The sequence below is a fragment of the Rissa tridactyla genome, chromosome 2 (assembly GCF_028500815.1).
Source record: "Rissa tridactyla isolate bRisTri1 chromosome 2, bRisTri1.patW.cur.20221130, whole genome shotgun sequence".
Taxonomy (NCBI): domain Eukaryota; kingdom Metazoa; phylum Chordata; class Aves; order Charadriiformes; family Laridae; genus Rissa; species Rissa tridactyla.
In genome coordinates, this window is record NC_071467.1 from 124,827,264 (window position 1) to 124,849,252 (window position 21,989).

Genomic DNA, 21,989 nt, shown 5'->3' on the forward strand with positions numbered 1-21,989 from the left:
TATACTGCAAATCATAGATTTAGCTGTGTACACCAGATGTATTTCCTTTTGTCTATACTAAATTTTTGCTTATCTCTGTAAGATCTCTTTGTGGCCATACAATTGAGTACTACATAACTAAAAGGAATGTCATAATTGCCTGTACCTGAAGTCTTGCCCATTAGCTCAGGTTTTGACCGTTCTCGAAAATAATACCCATCCTCACCAATACTTTTACATCTGAGCATCCACTTTAACTTGCATTCAGTGTTCTTGCATTCAGAATAAGTCTCAGTGTTCTGCCTGGCACCTCTAAGATATGACCTTTCCTACCAATATAAGCTGCTAAAACTCTTGCTTGAGTTCGTAAGGCTATCATGCAGACATCTTTCCTGGTTTTGATACATGCATTCTAGTTACTCAAATGCCCATTCAGAAGACTGCTGCAAGGAACATCTCAACAGCCCTTCCTTCAACCTTGCCATCTTCTGTGTGTATCCTTTTACTGATTGTGCTTTTCCTATCACTTCAGATGCAATACTTTGGTTTTTTTCTTTCAGAGTTGTTCTTAGTATTTCACCATCCAGTCTGTCACTTATCACTCACTAGCTTTCCGGCTTTAGTCCTGCTGCAGTCAGTAATGGCAGCCCCCTGAAGCCTGAGCTTTGAAGCTAGCACATGTTTTTTTTCTCTATCTCGGCCCCTCACGTAAACATTAGCAAAACTATTTCTTTATCTTACTTCATAACTACTCCTTGAGACTGTAGTTTTCCCTACTGCCTAAAACCAGAAAAATTCTTGTCATGCTAGGGCTGTTGAGACTGCCATCCATCAGGACATCATATTGGTTCTTTCAGTTCCCCATCTGTCTGTATCCGTTTGTTGTTGCTTATCTCAGCTGCTGAATTCTGCAGGCTGGGAAGTGTTTGTGTAGAGTATAGAGCAGAAGCTAGCATTGAAACATCTGGACTTGTATTTCTGACATTGAGGTATTGCTGTCCTGGTGATGTCATATTAATTGTTTTTCCCCACTTTACTAGTACTGTATGCATTATTACTCCTGTTTTTATCCACTAGACAATAATTACTTTAATCTTTATGTTTTTCATCATGAAATGGGTTAATTGAAATGTCCTTAAACATGTAGAAATGCAAATAATTTGCAGTCTAGTGGATTGAGTTTTAAATATCTGTCTATATAAATAGACAGATTTTAAATAATCCTGTTTACTGTTTTTGTACTTTTCCACTGAAAACTGAGCAGTGAAAGGAATAGAGTCTAACTTTTATTTAGTAGAAGCCATGTTGTTTTGGATATGTAGAGTAAGCCAGCCTTTATGTGACTTATAAATGCACAGTTACAAACTAGTGAATTTGGACAGATTTTCTTTAGAGGAAACATGAGAAGTAGTCAGGGAATACTGATATTTCCTCTACAGTCATTGATGCCAAACACAATTAAAACTACTTTTCTTTTTTTTTATTATTTTTTTAAAATAATAATAGAAATTATATTGAAGGTCCTGGATCAAGACTGCGACCAGGTAATTTTGTGCTTGCAACAAAATCAAACTTTAACTTAAATTAAACCTAATGATTTCCAAGTTTTTAGACCTTATTCTCCTGTTGCATATAGAGTGTCTCCTGTTTTATTTCTTCAGCTTTTCAGCTTTACTGCCTATTGATCTGTTCTTGAGCGTGCACCGGGCCCATACTAAGAAAACAGAGGATTTGTTCATGACAGGGTGTCAGTCGCATAGTTTTCTCGTTGTAGTTCTTTGAAATATGAAAAATCAGGGTATTATCTAATAAATATTTTAAAATGTTAGAAAAGGAGATAATTACACTTCAGATGCAAATATCTGAAATATACTTAAGGAATTTTTAAAAAAATATGAGTTCCAATAATAAATCAGTAAGACCTCATTTTAATGGTCATTATTCTGGCTAAATTTCTGCTGAATGCAATGGAAATTTCTCCTATGAAAGGAATGTTTCGTAGAGCCCTTGTAAATTATCATGTATTTATAAATTATCATTGATGAAACACATTTTCCATTTGAGAGATTTTATTTCTTACTGACAAGCTTCACAGTATGTAAGAAAGAAAAGCTCTGATTTCAGAATGCATATTGTCTGAATTAAATAATATTTGGAAGACGATTATTTTGAGCAGTTGAAATATTTTCATAAAAAAGTACTTTTTGTCTATACTAACTTCTATTTCACAGCTTTTTGATATAAAAAATGTATTAAGAATTCAAATTATGTACTACAAATCAAAATTTGTTGTCCACTTCCAACAGTTTTCAGTGCTGTTTACTGAAGAGTGTCATTATAATACCAGCACACAGGTTAAACACACTATCCAGCCCTAACGTATCAGAGGTACAACATGTGGAGACAACATGTGTTAATATTTTCAGTCCTGTGGGTAATTTGAGCAAATCTGATATATTTTGTCAATAGTGTTTTCCTTTTGGGTAAAACTCTTAAAAGTTTTGATCAAGTCCTCTGTAGCCTATTCATATACTCATGCCCTCACCCCCCAAATAATGGTATACTTCTGTATTAAAAAAAATATAATTATGGAGTGGTCTTGGAGTATATGGACTTTATGGGAACTCCTAAAGTTCCTAGCTGAACATTGGGTCTCTAGCTGTCTTTGAAACACATAGACACTACAAGTAGACATTACACCCGGTCGTCCTAGACTGGTAAGTCGTATTGTTACTATCATACTAGAAAAAAGAGAAAGCTCTATACACTAAATAACAGGGAAATCCGTATTATGTCCTACTTGGTCCTTTCTGTTTGCTGATATGATAGAATCATAGAATCGTTTAGGTTGGAAGGGACCTTTACAGGTCATCTAGTCCAACTCCCTTGCAATGAGCAGGGACATCTTCAACTAGATCAGGTTGCTCGTACCCCCATCCAACCTGACCTTGAATGTTTCTGGGGATGGCGCATTTACTGCCTCTCTGGGCAACTTGTTCCAGTGCTTAATCACCCTCATTGTAAAAGATTTCTTCCTAATATCTAGTCTAAATCTACCCTCTTTTAGTTTAAAGCCATTCCTCTTTGTCTTATTGCAACATGCCATGCTAAAAGTTTGTCCCCATCTTTCTTGTATGTCCGCTTGAAGTACTGAAAGGCTGCAATAAAGTCTCCCTGGAGCCTTCTATTTCCATGCTGAACAACCTCAACTCTTTCAGCCTGTCCTCATAGGAGAAGTGCTCCAGCCCTCTGATCATCTTCGTGGCCCTTCTCTGGACCTGCTCTAACAGATCCATGTCTTTCCTGTGCTGAGGGCTCCAGAGCTGGATGCAGTACTCCAGGTGGGGTCTCATGAGAGCAGGGTGGAGGGACAGCATCACCTGCCTTGACCTGCTGGCCATGCTTCTTTTGTTGCAGCCCAGGATACATTTGGCTTTCTGGGCTGTGAGTGTACATTGTTGGCTCATGTCCAGTTTTTCATCCAGCAGTACCCCCAAGTCCCTCTTGACAGGGCAGCTCTCAATCCCTTCATCCCCCCAGCCTGTATTGATACCGAGGGTTGCCCTGACCCAGGTGCAGGACCTTGCACTTGGCCTTGTTGAACCTCATGACGTTCACACAGGCCCACTTCTCGAGCTTATCCAGGTCCCTCTGGATGCCATCTTGTCCATTGGTGTTGTCTGCAGACTTTCTGAGGGTGCACTTGATCCCACTGCCTGTGTCATTGATGAAGATATTGAACAATACTGGTCCCGATATGGACCCTTGAGGGACACCACTTGTCACTGATCTCCATCTGGACATTGAGCCATTGACCACTACCCTCTGGATGTGACCATCGAACCAATTCCTCATCCACCAAACAGTCCATAAAATCTCTGCAATTTAGAGAGAAATATGGTGTGGGGGACCGTGTCAAAGGCCTTACAGAAGTCCAGATAAACAACATCCATAGCTCTTCCCTTGTCCACTGATGTAGTCACCCCATCATAGAAGGCCACTAGGTTGGTCAGGCAGGACTTGGCCCCGGTGAAGCCAAGCTGTCTGTCTCAAATCACCTCCCTGTCCTCCATGTGCCTTAGCACAGCTTCTAGGAGGATCTATTCAATGATCTTCCCAGGCACAGCAGTGAGGCTGACAGGTTGGTAGTTCCCAGGGTCCTCCTTTCTTCCCTTTCTAAAAATGGGTGCAACGTTTCCCTCTTTCCAGTCACCAGGAGCTTCATCTGACTGCCATGAATTTTCAGGTATCACGGAGAGTGGCTTGGCAACTACATCGTTCTAAGCATATTTTTATTCAGGACAAGAAAAATAAATGTGAGGAGACCCCAAAAGAAAGGGCATTTATTTATTTGCTTTTGTTTTGTAATACAAGCCATTGACAGCAAAGGAGAAATCAAATACCACAGAACAGGGAGCAGTGAAAAAGGTAACGTTGTCAAGGAAGTAAAGTTTTTATCAGTATCCTAACAAAAACTGAAGATTCCTAGGTTGTAACAGCAAGACAACACTATTTATTTTGGGATTGAATATAGCAGTGTTGAAACAGTTGGTAGAGTGGTGAAAATGAGGCAAAAAGAGATAAATCAAAATTGTTCTTCTCATGGCATATAGTATTTTAGGTTATTATAGCATGGCTTACACTGTCACCTTGAGCAGAAAGACCAACCTAAATTCTTCCTTAAGTGGCTCACGGGGAATGCAAGACTTGTTTTCCTATTATTGATTATTAAGAGGAGACTTAGGGAAAAATATTGAACTGAATTTCAGTTGCCTCTCTCAACCCATCTGCTAAAAGGCATTACCACAAAAAATATGATAATAGCAATGATGTCATTATTTTCCTGATCCTACTAGAGATGTGTGTGTCTGTGATAGAGAATGACATTTTCTGTATCCCTTTATTTTCTGTGAGAACACAGCTCAGATCTGGTTGGTCCCTAGACACTTTGAGTTTGTGAATGTCTGTTGTCGTCTGTTTTTTTAAAGTAGCCAGCACAGAAATTAAAAAGGAAAAAAATTATAATAGTTCAGTTGTAGGCTAATTACTTTTGGTATTTGGATTTCGTCTGCCACTCAGTAGAATTTTCATTCTTGATACCATATTACTTTTCAAAAAGAAAAAAAAAAAAAAAGGAGGTTTAGGTGGATGTAAATCTGTACATAAGACTTTATGATCCTCATAGGTGTTTCTGTATGAGCAAATTTTAGAATGTGGATCTAAGTTAGCCTCTGAAGTGAAGTTTAGAGATGATTGTATTTAAGAGAGATACAGGGCTGCTGGCTGAAGTTCAGTACTTGGACTTAAGCGCTTTGCTTAGCTTCCACGTCTAATAGTCAACTTGGAAAGCTAATTTTGTTAACTAATGTTCTTTAGTGATACACTAAATGTTTTATAGTGGCAGTCTGCTGATAGACTTTTATTTAATCTCTGTGTCTGACAGTGTGTATGACTTAAATATGCAAGATTAAAAATCATAAATAATGACTGATTTACCACATAAAAAATCAAGAATCTAATTTAGTTTTGGCCCTATACTCTTTCTCAGCAGGCAAAGCATGATAAAGGAGCACTAGGTAAATAAGAATCAAGAATAAATAAGAATCAAGCTGTTCTATTTGTTTAATTGTTTTATTTAAAATCTGAATGATATTTTGTAAATCTGCACAGTTTGTAGAATATGTAGTATTTACTTCTATGTCCTAATTCTGTTAATTACCTAAAGCTTGATCATCGGTATTTCTCTATTGGTTCTTATGGCTGGAATTAAAATTACTCCATGGAACACAAATAGATTATTATATCTTTTTTTTTTTTGGTTCAATAGGGAAATTCATAATGCTCTTTAGTTAACAAAATAGTCAACTTTTTAGATATAATACTCACAAATCAGTAGTGAGTTTAGTGTGCTTTGTAAATTTTAAGTAATGCTCACTCATTTAGGTAGTCAAGTGAATTTGGGTTTGCTTTTTATCAAGCTGCCTTTGGCTAGTGTTTTTCAAATATCTCATTGAATATGACAGGAGACAAATCACATGGATATTTGGTATTACTGGCTGGTAAATTAGGGCAGTTTTGCTTCAGAAAAAGAGCAGAGTCTTTTAATCACCAAGCTACTTGTACTACAGGAAAAAGCAGACAAGTATGTCTATCTCAAATTCGCGTTGACCAAGACCATATCTGATTTAATGGCTGTTTGTGATGAGTCCCAAACAGTAGTTCAGTGGGGGAAATAAACTTTCACTTTTTGTTTTCAGTTCTTGATCCCAAGAACTAAATATTTTCATATAGCTGATATGTATATTTTTTTCTGATTTTAATACATAGAGGTAAATGAATAGTTAAAATTGTGTTAAATTTGTTTTGCGAAAGAAAAGCATAGCTTCTATTCATGCATGACTTTTCCTTTGCAATGCTTTTGTCTGTGAAAAGTATACATTATGTACATGGATTTGCTTGGCAGAGGATGGTAGTCTAGCTTAGAGGAAGAAGAACAGGTTTACACCTACTCACTGTTTTCATAAGATAAGAAAAATTCAGCTTTCTTGCTCCTTGCCATGATAATTAATTTACACCTATCTAAATAAAATCAACAATAATCTGATAAAAATTATATGAGGAAGCCTAAATGTTTGAAGTACTGCAATATCCTTAATTCAAAAGTAATGTTTTCCTTTTGATTCTAAAACGACTCCATTCTTTACCTCAAAGTTTGTACTACAAAATGTAGTGTCATTGTCATCAGGTACGATGGATGCTTTTTTGCAAAGATCACATTTGGTTACCCAATTTAATAGTTAAGCACTAAAATATAAGTGCTTAACCTATATAAGTGCTTAACTTAACTAGATAAATAAGCCTGTGTGTGCACTGTTTATGAATTGGTGTATTCATGTCTATGGTTTGTGTTGCTAGGTAATAGCTAAAGGAAATGTTCAAATACAATGTGTTTAAATTTTTTTAAAAAAATAAAATACCTGTTTTAGAAGAAAATATTAGAAACAACTTATAGCAATGTTATTTTCTCAAAGTGCCAATACTTTCTTATTGTGGATCTCCAACGTCGTGATCTCCTCTTAGTATTAGTCAATAAATATTTTATCTTCTCATCTGTCTAGTGTACAAGCCTACTTGAAATGTTAATGCTTAGAGAAATGATATGATAAAGGCTGATAAAACATTTAATTTCTAAATTTGTTTAGTCTTTTCTTTTTCTTCAGACAGGCCATCTTTATATTCCATATGATATGGCAGGGTGGGGGAGATAACGTTTTCATTGTGTATATGTCATGCGCATGGCTCATCATTACATGGGAATTGAATCTGTGTTACTATTTTCTGGTTTGCATAACCCCATTTTGTAGTTTGCTTAACCTCATGCATTTTTTCATCAGTATCTAACTAGCTTTGCATTTAAAAGTTTTTAAACCCCACTTTTCCCTTATATTCATGGGTCAACACTACTATTTTTGTGGAATTTGCAAACAAAAGCAGTGTACGGACTGTAATAAGGAGCAATTGTCTGTATTCTTTCCTTTGCGGGGAGAGGAATTTTTACAGCATTATTCTTTACTTAGCATTGATGTTCTTTTACTCTAAACATGAAAAATGCATTTATGTGCTTTATGATGGTGTCATTTTGATCATGGAGAATGCTGGTAACAGGTCCTTTCCACAGTCTCCATCGTACGTCCTTTAGATAGGGTGATCTCGGGTGGGGAGGAATTTATGACAAAGAACAGAAACCACTAATTTTCTGATGCAAAGTAAAGGAGACCCAAGAGAATCATAGCTTCTTGCACATTTTCTTGAGATTTTCTCTCAAAACATGCTCTTGCTAGATGCTGGAAACAAAACGTAGCTGTAATAAAGAAACACACATCACTATAAGGCGACATGAAAATATATTTTAATAAAATTGTTCTCCAAATGGTCCACATCAGAGATTTTATTATAATTCTTAGGGTAAAATGAAAGTAAATTTCAAAACATCAAAATATTTAAAAAATAAATAGTATGTGTGTTAGTCTATGTTAAAAAAATTTCCGTTAAAATAAGAAAATTGTGTTTATCATCTCCTTAAATTTTCTTTTGCATAAATGTGGGAAAACTTTTATGATTTGTGAGGTACATTAATACTTATTTCTCTTGGAGTAACTTAGAAGTGAATCAGATAAGAGGATTTTCTTTTGAAACCCATTATCAGCTACATTGTCTAATCTTTTAAGTTTTTAGATTATCCTTTTCGTGTTCCCAACACTAATGGAAAAACAAGTCATGCATTAAAACTTAATATTTACATCTACAGTTTTTAAACAGAGTACACCATTAGTATATTAAGGCAACAAAATGAGCTGTCCTCCTGATTTTACTGTTGTCATCTACAGCATCGGCAGGAATTGCTGTATCGCAAAGGAAGGTGCGTCAGATCAGTGACCCTGTTCAGCAGATTCTTATTCAGCTGCACAAAATTATCTTCATCACTCAAGTATGCATTGCTGTTGCTTCTGACATTCTATACTTTTTAGTTATTTGCTGTTGTCAAAATGATGGTACTGCAAAGTGCTGCTAATTTAGTCACTGTTCTTTAAAAACAACAGAACTTGACATTTTTGCAGATGGCAGGATGCTTTAAAAATATATAATTTAAATAAAGACTAACCTTGAATATTAGTATGTGGCGGATGGCAATAATTGAGTCATATGAAAAAAAACATTGGCTCACCTCAGAAAAATGGATTGTACAGTAAATTATTTTTACAACATTCTGTCATGCCAGCAATATGAATATTTTAAGTGACTTAATATCATACACTGACATGGAGACTACATAAAATGCTTTCCTCTATAGCAATAATTTCTAAATAGCTTCTAAATAATATTTTTATTATCAATAAATAGTAATAATTTCTTGTGATTTCTAGTGCAATAGTTCAAATTCTGAATGTGTTAAATACTGTGGAATGTCAGTTCTTTTTCAAACTTAAGACTTATTTTAAAATTAAGTTCAAATGTTTCATAGTGAAAGAGAGTTGAAGTTATTTCATGCTTATTCCAAAGCAAAAATGGGAATGATATCAGTCTGTATTGAACTCTCAACTAAAAACGTGACGGAAAACTTTTTGTTCTCCAGAAAGATGGATGACATTAAGTTACTTGCAAAATTTGCTGTTATTAAATAAACATCTTTTAATCATAGAATCATAGAATGGTTTGGGTTGGAAGGGACCTTGACGATCATCTAGTTCCAACCCCCCACCATCGGCAGGGACACCTTCAACTAGATCAGGTTGCTCAAAGTCCCATCCAGCCTGGCCTTGAACACTTCCAGGAATGGTGCATCCACAGCTTCTCTGGGCAGCCTGTTCCGGTGCTTCACCACCTTCACAGTAAAGAATTTCTTTCTAATATCTAGTCTAAATTTCCCCTCTTTTGGTTTAAAGCCATTACCCCTCATCCTGTCACTACACTCCCTGATAAAGACTCCCTTCCCATCTCTCCTATAGGCCCCCTTCAGGTACTGGAAGGCTGCTATTAAGGTCTCCCCAGAGCCTTCTCTTCTCCAGGCTGAACAACCCCAACTCTCTCAGCCTGTCTTCATAGGAGAGAGGTGCTCCAGCCCTCTGATCATCTTCATGGCCCTCCTCTGGACTCGTTCCAACAGGTCCATGTCCTTCTTATGTTGAGGACTCCAAAGCTGGACACAGTACTCCAGGTGGGTTCTCGCCAGAGCAGAGTAGAGGGGCAGAATCACTTCCCTCGGCCTGCTGGCCACGCTTCTTTTAATGCAGACCAGAATGTGGTTGGCTTTCTGGGCTGCAGGTGCACATTGCTACGTCATGTTGAGCTTCTCATCCACCAACACCCCCAATTCCTTCTCCTTAGGGCTGCTCTCAATCCATTCTCTGCCCAGCCCTTACTCGTGCTTGGGACTGCTGTGACCCAGGTGCAGGACCTTGCACTTGGCCTGGTTGAACTTCATGAGGTTTGCATGGGCCCACCTGTCAAGCCTGTCCAGGTCCCTCTGGATAGCCTCCCTTTACAAAATGAAGTGTTTATATTTGCGAAGTGATGTTTATCACCTCAGGGAATTTCAGATTGCTGAGCTAAATTTGGTTTTGTTTAGAATGGAATAGCATAACTGAACTTGTGTGTGTTTTACATGTCTTTTTTTTTTAAACTGTCAAACTTATCAAAACAGGTAATACAGGAAATAAATTATTGGAAACAAAGAAGACAATTGTAATTAAAATAACTGGAAATTATCTCCTTCCTCTGCTAACAGAAATGAGGCAGTTCAGTCTGTACATGCTGTAATAGGAGTATGTCCAAGATGCTCATTAGTGAACCTATCCTCTCCGCTGAAGAAGATTTTCTCAAGTGGCCTACTAATTAAATGCAAGTTACCATAATGCGGATGCCCAATAACTGAGGACTAACAGCAACTCAAAGTCTTGCTCAGAATTGACCACTGAAGCAGTAGTAACAACTTCGATGCTTTTGGTGTCAATTGGTTTTGGAACAGGAAGGCAGAGAAACCAGGATCCACACCTGTACTTGTTCACTGTGTACTGTGTGCTTCTCTTGTACTTGTTTATGTTCTTAAAAATCTAAAGTAGAATATTTTTTATAATACATGGCTGTTTTCTAAAACTCTGTTAAGTATTTCAGCTGACAATTCTAAACTGAAATTTACAAGGGAGAGTTCTTGCCTGTTAGTTCTGGGCTGCCAGCAGCCTTCCCAATCCAGTTTCCATGGGAACAAGAGTCAGAGTGATTTCTGGAAAACAATGTAAGAAGAAGCTTTTAAAAAAGTGTTATGTAAATCCTTGGCCTCTTTCTTTCTTTCTTTCTTTCTTTCTTTCTTTCTTTCTTTCTTTCTTTCTTTCTTTCTTTCTTTCTTTCTTTCTTTCTTTCTTTCTTTCTTTTTCTTTCTTTTTCTTTCTTTTTCTTTCTTTTTCTTTCTTTTTCTTTCTTTTTCTTTCTTTTTCTTTCTTTTTCTTTCTTTCTTTTTCTTTCTTTTTCTTTCTTTCTTTTTCTTTCTTTCTTTCTTTCAACTGATTTGACATCTGATTTCATTAAAACAAAAGCTAAAATTGAACACTAGTGCCTGAGGCAACTCTGAGTTTCTCAAACAGTGGGCATGTTCTTTACCACTTTTGCTTCAGAATAACCCAGTATGCCCATGGTACATTAACTGCACACAGTTCATTGCAGTGGCATGTAGTCTATTGAGTAACTTGCAGGCCTTTCCTTACAGCATCTTTTTTTTCACTCACTTATAGGCTAAGGAACATTCAACATCTGATTTAAAGCATATGTGGAAGGCCTTATCTGCATGAAAAGAGAGCAGTGTCTATCTGTAACAAAAAACTGGATGCAATCAGCTGTCTGATGAAGTCTTTTATGCTTAGGATGTAACCTTGATGCCTGGTTTGTCAGAGCAAATGAGGACTCCTGGGAGGCCAATATAGCTGTTTCAGATTTATAGCCCTCTAAGAGTAGTAATTTGTTCCAATGGGGAAAAAAAAAATCTGTATGATGTATATTGTGACAGTGTTTGAATGTGAATCATTAGTGGTCAAACCTTCCTTGAGTAGTCAAAGAGCTTCCTGAATTCAGTGGAATGACACTTTGTGAATTTACATCATGCATCTGTGGGTCCTGAAAGAACTGGTGGATGAAGTTGCCAAGCCACTATCCATCATATTTAAGAAGTCAAGGCAACCTAGTGAAGTTCCCACTGATAGCAAAAGAGGAAACATAAACCCCCATTTTCAAAAAGGGAAAAAAGAAAGACCTGGAGAAACTACAGGCCAGTCAGTGTTACCTCAGTGCCTGGCAAGACTGTGGAGCAGATCCTCCTGGAAACTATGCTAAGGCACATGGAAAATAAGGGGATGATAGGTGACAGCCAACATGGCTTCACTGAGGGCAAATTGTGCCTGAAAAATTTGGTGGCCTTCTACTATGGTGTTACAGGCTGGGTGGAGGATGGATTGAGAGCAGCTCTGAGGAGAAGGACTTGGTGGTATTGGTTGATGAGAAGCTCAACATGAGCTGGCAATGTGCACTTGCAGCCCAGAATGCCACCTGTATCCTGGGCTGCATCAAAAGAAGCGTGGCCAGCAGGTTCAGGGAGGTAATTTTCTCCCTCTAGTCCACTCTGGCGAGACCCCACCTGGAGTACTGTCCGGCTTTGGAGTCCCCAACATAAGAAGGACATGGACCTGTTGGAATGGGTCCAGAGGAGGAAAATACAGGAGAAAAAGTATATAGAATCAGTTTTGCTTTATAGACAAGTGAAATGTAAATTACCTCCCACAGGAAGGTTCTATCAAAAGAGACATTCTGAATTGTATTAGATGTACATAAGGATCTTAAAGAGCCTGTTGAAGTTGATCTACACACAGCGAATGCAGGACTAAGCTTCTTGAAGTTCCATTAATTTCTGCTGGAATGACTTATCATAGCCAACATGAAATCTAGTCTAATGTTCTATGAGCTTCATCTGTCAAAAAATGTCCAAATACTAGCACTTTGATCAGGGAGGCAAATCTAGTATTGCCTCTATTAGGCTTGTTAACGATTTTTACCCTCAAGGTGTATGATATGCCAAGCCTAACAGTGGGCAAACTAAGGAGCCATGAAGTCAAGTCTTGTGCTGTTGTTTATCACCCTGCTATTAAATATCAATGTTTCTTTTTGTGGTGTAGCTACTTTTTTCAATAATGGTACTGCTCATTAGGTCATTTTTACAGCAGGTGTAAACACCTGTTTCTTTGTTTCACGTAGCTTCCTCCAGCTTTGCAATGCAACTTGAAAAGGAGAATCATTGAGAGATTCAAGAAGTCCCTCTTCAGTCAGCAGAGCAATCCTTGTAATCTGAAATCAGAAATGAAAAAGGTGTAGTATACCAATTATTACCTGTGGTCAACTTTGTCTCTTCTTCTGTTTGAATTAAGCTATCAGTATTAATATCATAAAAATATAAGTGTAAGTTTCCATTTTTAAGAGGAAATACTTAGAATATTCTCTAGCTATCCTTTATCTGGAAAATATGGAGGCTTCTTAAGTAAGCAGTTGCTACAGATTGCTTTCAAGTTTGTGTCTGATCATTAGAACATTTTTAGTGAATGGAAAGGACCTGCTGGCTGCTAGTATGCAAAAACCATACTTCATTTCGTCAGAGCTCAAAAAGAGAAGAGGAAGGAAAACTTTTTGTGGCAAAGGCTGATAAAGATTATGTAAGATCTTTATTTATGTAAGATCTCTTAAATTTTTTTATTTGTTTCAGAATATTATTCATGTTTTGGAATGTATTCCTACTCAAACTGTGAACTTTAAGAAAGTACTGTCCTAGAATGTCTTGAGTCCTATTGTTATATAGTATGTCAGCAACAGATTAGTGTCATCAGTTTAAAAATACTGCAGATTTGCAAGAATGGCATGACTAAAGAACCTATTTGCATGACTTGTCATCTACTTGCACTGAATTGTGGAATCTTCTAAGTCATTGTTTGCTATGGAATGGTCTGACCCCAGATGCTAAATCCTGTAGTTTTGTAATAATTAATCTGAGATGCTTAAACTCTATGGAAGGTAGCTACTTAGTGTTTACATTGGTAGTACACAGAATCATAGAACCATAGAAAGGTTCGAGTTGGAAGGGACCTTAAAGATCATCCAGTTCCCAAACCCCCTGCCCTGGGCAGGGACACCTCCCACTAGACCAGGCTGCTCAAAGCCCCATCCAGCCTGGTCTAAAGATGCTTCCTTCTGAGCCATCGGTTTCATGCCAATTTGCTGTCCTGTAAATCAATCTGTGCTTTACATTAAACAATTCCTGTATTTCAGCCATAACATTTGCTAATTGTGTATTGAGTTGATGTCTTCAGGAAAGGATGCCCAAAAATATAATAAGAAAAAGGAAATGTTTACTGTAAAATTAACCTAATTTTCAAATGCCTGTAAATAAAGGAACCTATTTATTTATAAATTTATAAATGTTATCAACTGTAAAATTGTGATAGCTTCAAAACTATTTAAAAAGTAACTGGTAGTAAATTGAAGATGTTTGAAATGCTGAATGCAATTCTGGGTATTTCTACCTTGAAGGAAATAGTTAATAGAAATAGTTAATAGAAAGCAACAACAAAATGTGCAGTTAGAAGGATGGAGAATTGATAAGCATCCATGAATAACTGGTACTTATTTTACCAAAAATCACCACCATAAATACACTGGGTAACATGGATATCATCCTCCTATAATAGGAAGAACCTAAATAGAGAAAAGAATTAGGTTGAAGTCTTCCAGCAAGTGTTATTATGGGGTTGTGCAATTTCTGCAAATAAAACTAAAAAATCATGGGTTTTTAACTATGCTGAATTAGAAAACCTAATTAGAATAACAGACAAAAAGATTGCTCCACTGATCGGTGGTGGGGTAGGGGTCTTCCAACAACAGATATTCTTCTGTTTGTGTAACTGTAAAAGTGTTAACATGCTGCAGAAATGCATAACTGGAATTTCTTTCCTGCCCACAAAGATGTTTTCATGTCAGAGTTGTTCCCAGTGGATATTTTCAAAACTAGATATTTTTAAGTTTAATGTCAGTATCCTTGTTCACATAATCAAGTAGCTGAACTGACTTTCAGGTTTCAGAAGTGCTGAGATCCCTCTAATGGGAATTACACCACTTGAATATATACTAACAATTTAACTTGAAGCCCCAGTTTTGAAAACCAGAGTCATCAGCTTGAGGGAATACACTTCCCTGTTTATCTTCACACAAAGGCATAGTTTATGACATTTTATTCAGGTAGTCTAAAGAACTCAGTGCTTTATGTTAAGTGCAGATTGGCAGCTTGCAATGTTCAGTCAGTGTTTCTGGAGAGAAGGTGGTAGAATGTTCATAATTGTGTTACCACTTTTTCATTAATCTAAAAAGTATTGAAATCTCCTTTGACTTCTGATTTCACTGGGAAACATAGGAAAGGGTAAACTGCCTCATAGAAGTCTGAAGTTTTGGCAAACAGGAAGGATGGAGATTTCAGGTGTCCTTTTCTTTTTTTCTTTTTTTCTTTTTTTTTTCTTTTTTTCTTTTTTTTTTTTCTTTTTTTTTTTCCCTTCTGCAGCTGCTGCAAGGTTCTCCTGAATTGATTGAGCCAAACTTCTTCACAGCAGATTGGCATGTGGTACTTCTCTCTTCAGGTGGAAATATGTTGCTTCCAGGTGATAGAAAAGGTAAAGAAAGCAACAAAACCTCCATAGTGGCACCTATATTTCTAATAAAGTGTACGGTATCAAAACAGAAGGAATTGCTGCTCTAAGATCAATCTCTAAAGACAGTAAAGTTATGTTGACTATACTGATTTTAATTATCAGGGGTTTTTTGACTTGTTTATGTTGTATTTTGTTTAATTCCTGATAAGATGTGCAGTTTACCACTGATAAAACGTTCTACTAATTTAAGAGAGTATACTTTGACAGGACAAAGAAATATCAAAGATTTAAGTAACACATGGTTCATCCATGAAAATCAATAGAAATGTTTGTAATGGAAAATGTCCTACTAAGGATGTACCTGTCCTTGCATGTGATTTTTAAACAAACTCTGTTTAAACTCTGTGTTGTTCTTCTGTCATGTTTGAAACAATTATACTGGGATGATTTAATTACCCAGCTAGATCAAGCCGTACAAACTGGAGGAGCGAAATGTTACGTATAGATGTATATGTTCACATATAGTGAAATGTATAGATGTGCTATACCACATCTCTATAATGTCAAATATATATATACACACTTTAGAAAATGAATAGCATCAAATATAATTCGGACTACTGATACTCAGTGTGACAGATCATGAACTCCATCTTTAATCAAACCTGCCATCACTGGCATCACCCAGGATGGGGAACTACAATCCCTGGTTCAGAGATTTGTTTCACCATTGCACTCTGTGCAATGGACATAAGGGAAATGTGCAGACTGTATTCTGCTATTTGTGCCATTTCCATTCTTCTAAATATGGGAAAAGTTATGCCGTAATCCATGGACTAAAGGACATAGTAACATTAAAAAATATGGTGCCAGAAAGAAGGGTGAGAAACTTGGATTTTGCTGGCCTTTATGTTGAAACTAGTGTATCAGTTCCACAGCTTATTGTAAAACCAAAAACAATACCAGGTGTCAAGGGTGCTATTTGAGTAGGAAATGAGTCCCTAACAATCACTTTAAATGTAAGCTTTTTTTTGTTCCCAGAAACAACAATAAAATATTTTCAGATGCTCAGTATCTCTAACTTTTGAATCTCTTAACCTGCAAAGAATGTTTGTCCTCACAAATTGCTTCTGGCTGTGTGCCCTTTCCACTATTAATTGTAAGTGGGGAAGAATAAGAAAGTTGCATTGCTGTGTTCTGTTACATTAAGTATTTGAAGTATTTTCCATCAATTAGAACTCTTTCATAATGTTATAACGTTGTGTGCCTCAAATGTTCACATCATGCCATAAGATGCTTCCCACCTTTGCAGGGGGTCATTGTGGTCAGTGGAATAAGCTGCTGATATTCAAGCACCTCTCTTGTCATTGTATTTGTAGTGGAACTGATGAGGGAGCATAAACCCCAAACTCAGTAGTATAACATTATTTGCCTTTTACTTTAAGGTATTGTTGGCACTTCTGACATTGCAGAAGGGATGACATATGAACAGTTGCAGGTAAGCTATAAATACACCTCTATGTATTAATTTATTACTTTTAAATAAGGATAATTTACTGAAATGAATTTCTTTTATCTTGTAGACTCTAATTGAAGAGGTCCTAGAGGAAAGTGGTTATTACAATTTCTCTTCTAACAGGTGAGTCTGTTCAATTTAAAAAGAAAAAAGTAATTATGATGTCCTAACACCAAATGTATCATCTGCCTATTTACTTGATTGCATTTTCACTTTAAACTTAGTGCAATACATGGTTTATTATAATACATGGATGCATGCACTGGTAGAAATACAGATGGGACATATTAGCTAATCTACGCAGGTTTTTTTGGCCACATCTGTTTTCTTCACTCAGATGATAGAGTGGTCCAAGTTTGGCAGCAATTTCCTCACATTTTTCCCATATAAAACCAGAGCTGAACAAAAGTTTAATTTAAATATAAGTATATTTTATTAAAATACTCTACTATTACAGTGTTGAAAGGATGAAGCTGACATATTTAGTAAAATGTTTTGAGTACCGCACAACAAGCAGAGTAAGTGGTTGCTAGCACAAAAGTGCAGGGGATGAAAAAAAAAATTGAACAGTCTTTGAAACGAGGCAAATGCCTTGTCCTTGAGATGGTGTATCTTTCCTGCAGGAAAATTTTGAGGAACACATGAAAGAAAATATATGAAAAATATCGTTGTAGTCCACAACATAAGCTTAGCATTTCTCATTCTTTTTACCTGCTAGCCTGTTATTTATTGTCTCAGACATTCTTTAGTGCAAAAAACGTTTGCTACCTCCATCAAGTAAGTCTGTTCCTTGTCTTTGCAATAATAAACATTTTAAAGCCTGTGAGACTGCAGTTAGGTTTTCTAAAACAAATAAACAAATATACCCCCCACCCCCCTCTAATACAGATATTAAGAGGTTTTAAGAATTTATAGTTCCTGGTGCCTCAGTGGTATTTTTCAGTTATTTATTATCTCTGCAAACTTTTCTGTATGGATTGACTCGAGCTTGAAAAGTTTCAGATGTTATTCTGAATATTTTATAGGCTACTCATTAAATTGGAATTCCAGCTTACAAGTGTCTTGCAGCTGCCAGCTGTAAGTATTGAAATTGAAAAATCATGATTCAGCACTCCCAAAATAAAATATTAATTCATTCCTTAAACCTCTAGGGTATACTTGAATCATGTTTACAAATCACTTTTGCAGCCATGAGGTCTAACAAATTTGTTTATAAGTGTTTTCAAGTATTTTAAATTTTTTTCCTAATCACAAGCTCCCAAGATTTGTTGCTGTAGAAAAAATACCACACAACTTATTGGGAAAAAAGAAAAGAAAAGAAAAAGGCTCTCATTTTTAACATCAAGATCTAGCAAGTCTTATTATAAGTATATAGATGTGTTGTAGTTGCCTAGGCATTTATCTTATAGACTGGCAAAAAGCGTCTTACTGCATGCAATTAACTGTAATGAAGAAGGTGTGTGCTGAATATAGACTTGAGTATTTTACACAAACTACAATAAAATTAAGATATCTATTAATGCAAATCATAGAATCATAGGATATCTGAAGTTGAAGAGGCCCATAAGGGTCATTGAGTCCAACACCCTGATCCTTGCAGGACTATCTAAAACTAAACAATATGACTAAGACCATCGTCCAGATGCTCCTTGAACTCTGACAGGCTTGGGGGCATGACCTTCCCTGGGGAGCCTGTTCCAGTGACTGACCACCCCCTCACTGAAGAACTTTTTCCTAAAGTCCAATCTGAACTTCCCCTAACGCAGCTTCATTCCATTTCCTTGTGTCCTATCGCTGTAAAGGTAATCAGTGAAATACAAAGGATGCTTAAAGATTGCAGGGAAATATGCTAGTACTTTCAATGTGTAACATAGGAATGCCACAGAAACGCCCTGGGACTAACAGAGGTAAAATAATTGACATTCTATTTTTTCCTCTTTTAGTCAGGACTACTTATTTTTCTGCTGTGCTGGTATTCCCTAGAGAGTAGTTGTTCTGTAGAATCTTAAATTATTTTTCTACATTTTTGGAAATGTAAAACTTCAGAGAATATTCTTCATAGCCAAGCAAGATGATAGTGTAGTATAAGGTGTTCTTCTCTATACTATGTTTATCCTGCAGAAGGGAACAGGGGGAAAAGAGCAAGCAGTACATTTCCACACATTACATAAAGTCTGGAGAAGGCCAGCGGATGCTCAGCATCCTTCTTCGCATTAGTGGATGTGCCGTGCATTAGATTTTCCCAGGAGCACAGAAAAATTGGAAGCCACATTTTGCTTTCCCTGAGTCATGCAACTTCTTCAGCAGTGCTGATAATATGTTATCCACAGTCAGTGCTGATTTGTGCTTTGTTCATGGGACTTGTGGCAAAGACAAAATTGATTTTGGAGTGGGTGAAAGGATTGAGTGCAATCTCCTTATAGGTATGAATGTCCTTAGAAGTTTAGAAGTATGTTGTCTAGACTGGTTGTTTGTTTCTTTTTTCTTTTTTTTTTCTTCTTGGTTAGAATTGTTAATGTGTGCACGGTTACAGCTATTGTTGTCGACTTAGATGCACTCCACTGCATGTGTGTTGCTAGCATGCCCTGGCTTTAGCTGGCAGATACAAAACAGCCATGCTGCGGCAAAGTTGTTGTTCCATCACCAGCAGCTTGGTTTTTCACTATGCTTTTGAATCCTGTTAGCTGTTGTGATGCATAATTATGTTTACTTCCCCTGTCACTATTACATTACTTCTTTTCCAGACAAGGTTCTACCCTACAGACAAATAACTTACTGTTTTTCCTTCTCTTCCAGAAAATCGACAGACCATGCTTTGGCCTTGGCTGTCAAAAAACATGTCTCTATTTCCAGAGGACTTGCCATGTTTTCTAAAGTATGCTCTGCTCAATGCCATTCAGAGCTTTCAGAGTTCAAGGATTTTTTTTTTTTCTTCTCACACTCTCTCCAAATAGCCAAACAGTCCAGTTTTGATAGCTGTCCAATATTGAATGATTAATTTGGCTAGCAGACATGCATCAATAGGTTTCGCCTTAAACTCTCCAAACAGCTTAAGGAAGCTAGAAGGACAAATCGGTCTCCCAAGCTGCACTGCAAAGTCACTTATCAGTGTCCACAATTATCTGGTTTTATTCCACCACGCAGAATTAAGTTTGCAGCTCTCAGAGCAACATCCTACCAGCCAGTCTTGCCTAAAGCTGTTTTGAGCCTTGGTCTACTTCCTCTCTTCTATACACAGTGAAACATTTCAGAAGCAACTGCAAATTTTCCAGCAGAAACTCAGTACATCCTGTAGCTTTCCTGGGATCCTGAAAAGTGTTCACAGAAAAGCTTTATGAAAAAGTATGAGGAGTAATGAATATCTGTATCTTGTTTGCTTTAGCAACATATAGGGCATACACCTATTTTTTAATTTTCCTCGCTTATTTTAAAAGCTTTCAGTTTAGATTTAGTTTTTCAGTTTCTAAGATGGGAAGTTGTAATGATGCAGCATGTGTGGGTCTTTCACTGTGGAAACTGAATGATAGTGTTTGTAGCAGGGAACAAATTGCTTTCCCTTCTGCCCATAATAAGTCTCTAGCTCTTCTAATAGAAGGGAAAAATAGAAATAGAAATGTGAAGAAAAAGAACTCCAAAGGCTCAGGAGTCCTCAGAAGGCACATCAGAACACCATAAACTTAACTTGTGAAGTTGCAAATTTTTAAAGATGTTTCTTCATTTTAGGGCCAAATTTCTTCATGATTTCTGACCAAGTTGATTTGACAGTATCAGTATCAGTTCGATATGTTGTGATGCTGCAAGGTGAATTCTGTTTTGGAACAAAGAAATCCACAGCTGCTGTGCAATGACACAGGACATACGTGCTGTTGCTAAAATGACTATTAAATGCAGAATAAACAGCTGGATAATGTATAGTGTAATAATGCAATTTCATACCTCATTGTGGAACGCACTGTATAGAGAAAACATTCTGAAAGAGTTTTTTATTTATTTTCTGTTTTGGGGGGATTTTGTGCATCGTCTTTCTTTCCCATTGCTGTTGCCCCTTGCCGTGCCCCCCAGAATTCCAGGAATATATGATGGGAAACCAAACATGAAGTGAAGCAATGACATGAAAATTGTTGTAGGACGAATAAACTTTATAAAGGGTTAAAAGTGATTCAAGCAACTTGATTGGGTGATGAGAGAAACATGAATTCTTTAGAAACGGAGACAGCTTTATAAGAGAAATGTCATGCTTTTTTTTTTCCTCCCCATTTTCATTATAATAGTAATTACTATCTCAAATACTAGTCATTTCATGGGGATTAATGACCAGCTGAGGATAATGACCCTCAGCTTTATCTTGAATAATCAACTTGTGCCCATTTATCACTAATCTCCAGAAATTACTCAGCACTCCAATTGTATTCCTTATTTATACAGAAATTTAGTAAACATGCATACCCCCCCCCCCCCCCCGGTAATGTTTCAAGATTATTCTATTCACATCCATTGTGCCACTCTTCCTTTTATTCTCCTTCTGATTTAATATTATCCTGCACAAGAGGCAAGCTCCGTGTTTGGGAGCCTATTTATGAATAGGACAATGAATACTGGTTTCAACATTTCATCATGCTTTTTTAAATTGAAGTATACATGTAATACCCAAATTGATGCAGAAATCTATTTTTAATAAATTGCATTAAGAGACGTGATCCAAGCAGAAACTCAGATATATGAAAAAAATTTGTTATAAATAAACAAAAATAGCGATGGTCAGAGACAGGAGTTGTGCTCAGCTGCGTGTTGTAGCTCTGCCATGGTTTAACCGCAGTAGGCAACTCAGCCCCAAACAGCCACTCGCTTACTCCCCTGAAATGGGATAGGGGAGAGAATCGAAGGGTAAAAGTGAGAACGCTCATGGCTTGAGATAAAGACAGTTTGATAGGTGAAGCAAAAGCTGTGTGTGCAAGCAAAGCAAAATAAGGAATTGATTTGCTACTTCCCATCAGCAGACAGATGCTTAGCCATCTCCAGGAAAGCAGGCCTTCATCATGCCTAACGGTTACTTGGGAATACAAGTGCCATAACTCTGAACGTTTTCCCCTGCCCTTCCTTCTTCTTTTCTGCAGCTTTTATTGCGGAGCATGACATCATATGGTATGGAATATCCCTTTGATCAGTTGGGGTCAGCTGTCCCAGTGTGTCCCCTCCCAGCTTCTTGTGCACCCCCAGCCCACTCACTGGTGGGGCGGTGTGAGATACAAATAAGGCCTTGATGCTGT

The 21,989-nt window shown here is 37.0% G+C and overlaps 1 protein-coding gene across 3 annotated transcripts in view; it reads left to right on the top strand.

Moving 5' to 3' along the window:
* Positions 1-21,989, top strand: part of NEK10 (NIMA related kinase 10) — a 98,686-nt gene that overhangs the window by 70,407 nt on the left and 6,290 nt on the right. Inside the window, exons 29-34 of one of the 3 annotated variants that reach the window (XM_054191673.1) lie at positions 1,477-1,523; positions 8,367-8,467; positions 12,775-12,885; positions 15,119-15,227; positions 16,652-16,704; positions 16,790-16,845. In XM_054191673.1, coding sequence (XP_054047648.1) covers positions 1,477-1,523; positions 8,367-8,467; positions 12,775-12,885; positions 15,119-15,227; positions 16,652-16,704; positions 16,790-16,845 — 477 coding nt within the window. Of the gene's footprint in view, positions 1-1,476; positions 1,524-8,333; positions 8,468-12,774; positions 12,886-15,118; positions 15,228-16,651; positions 16,705-16,789; positions 16,850-21,989 lie in introns of those variants that run through there. The other 2 variants (XM_054191674.1, XM_054191675.1) reach the window with 2 other exon arrangements.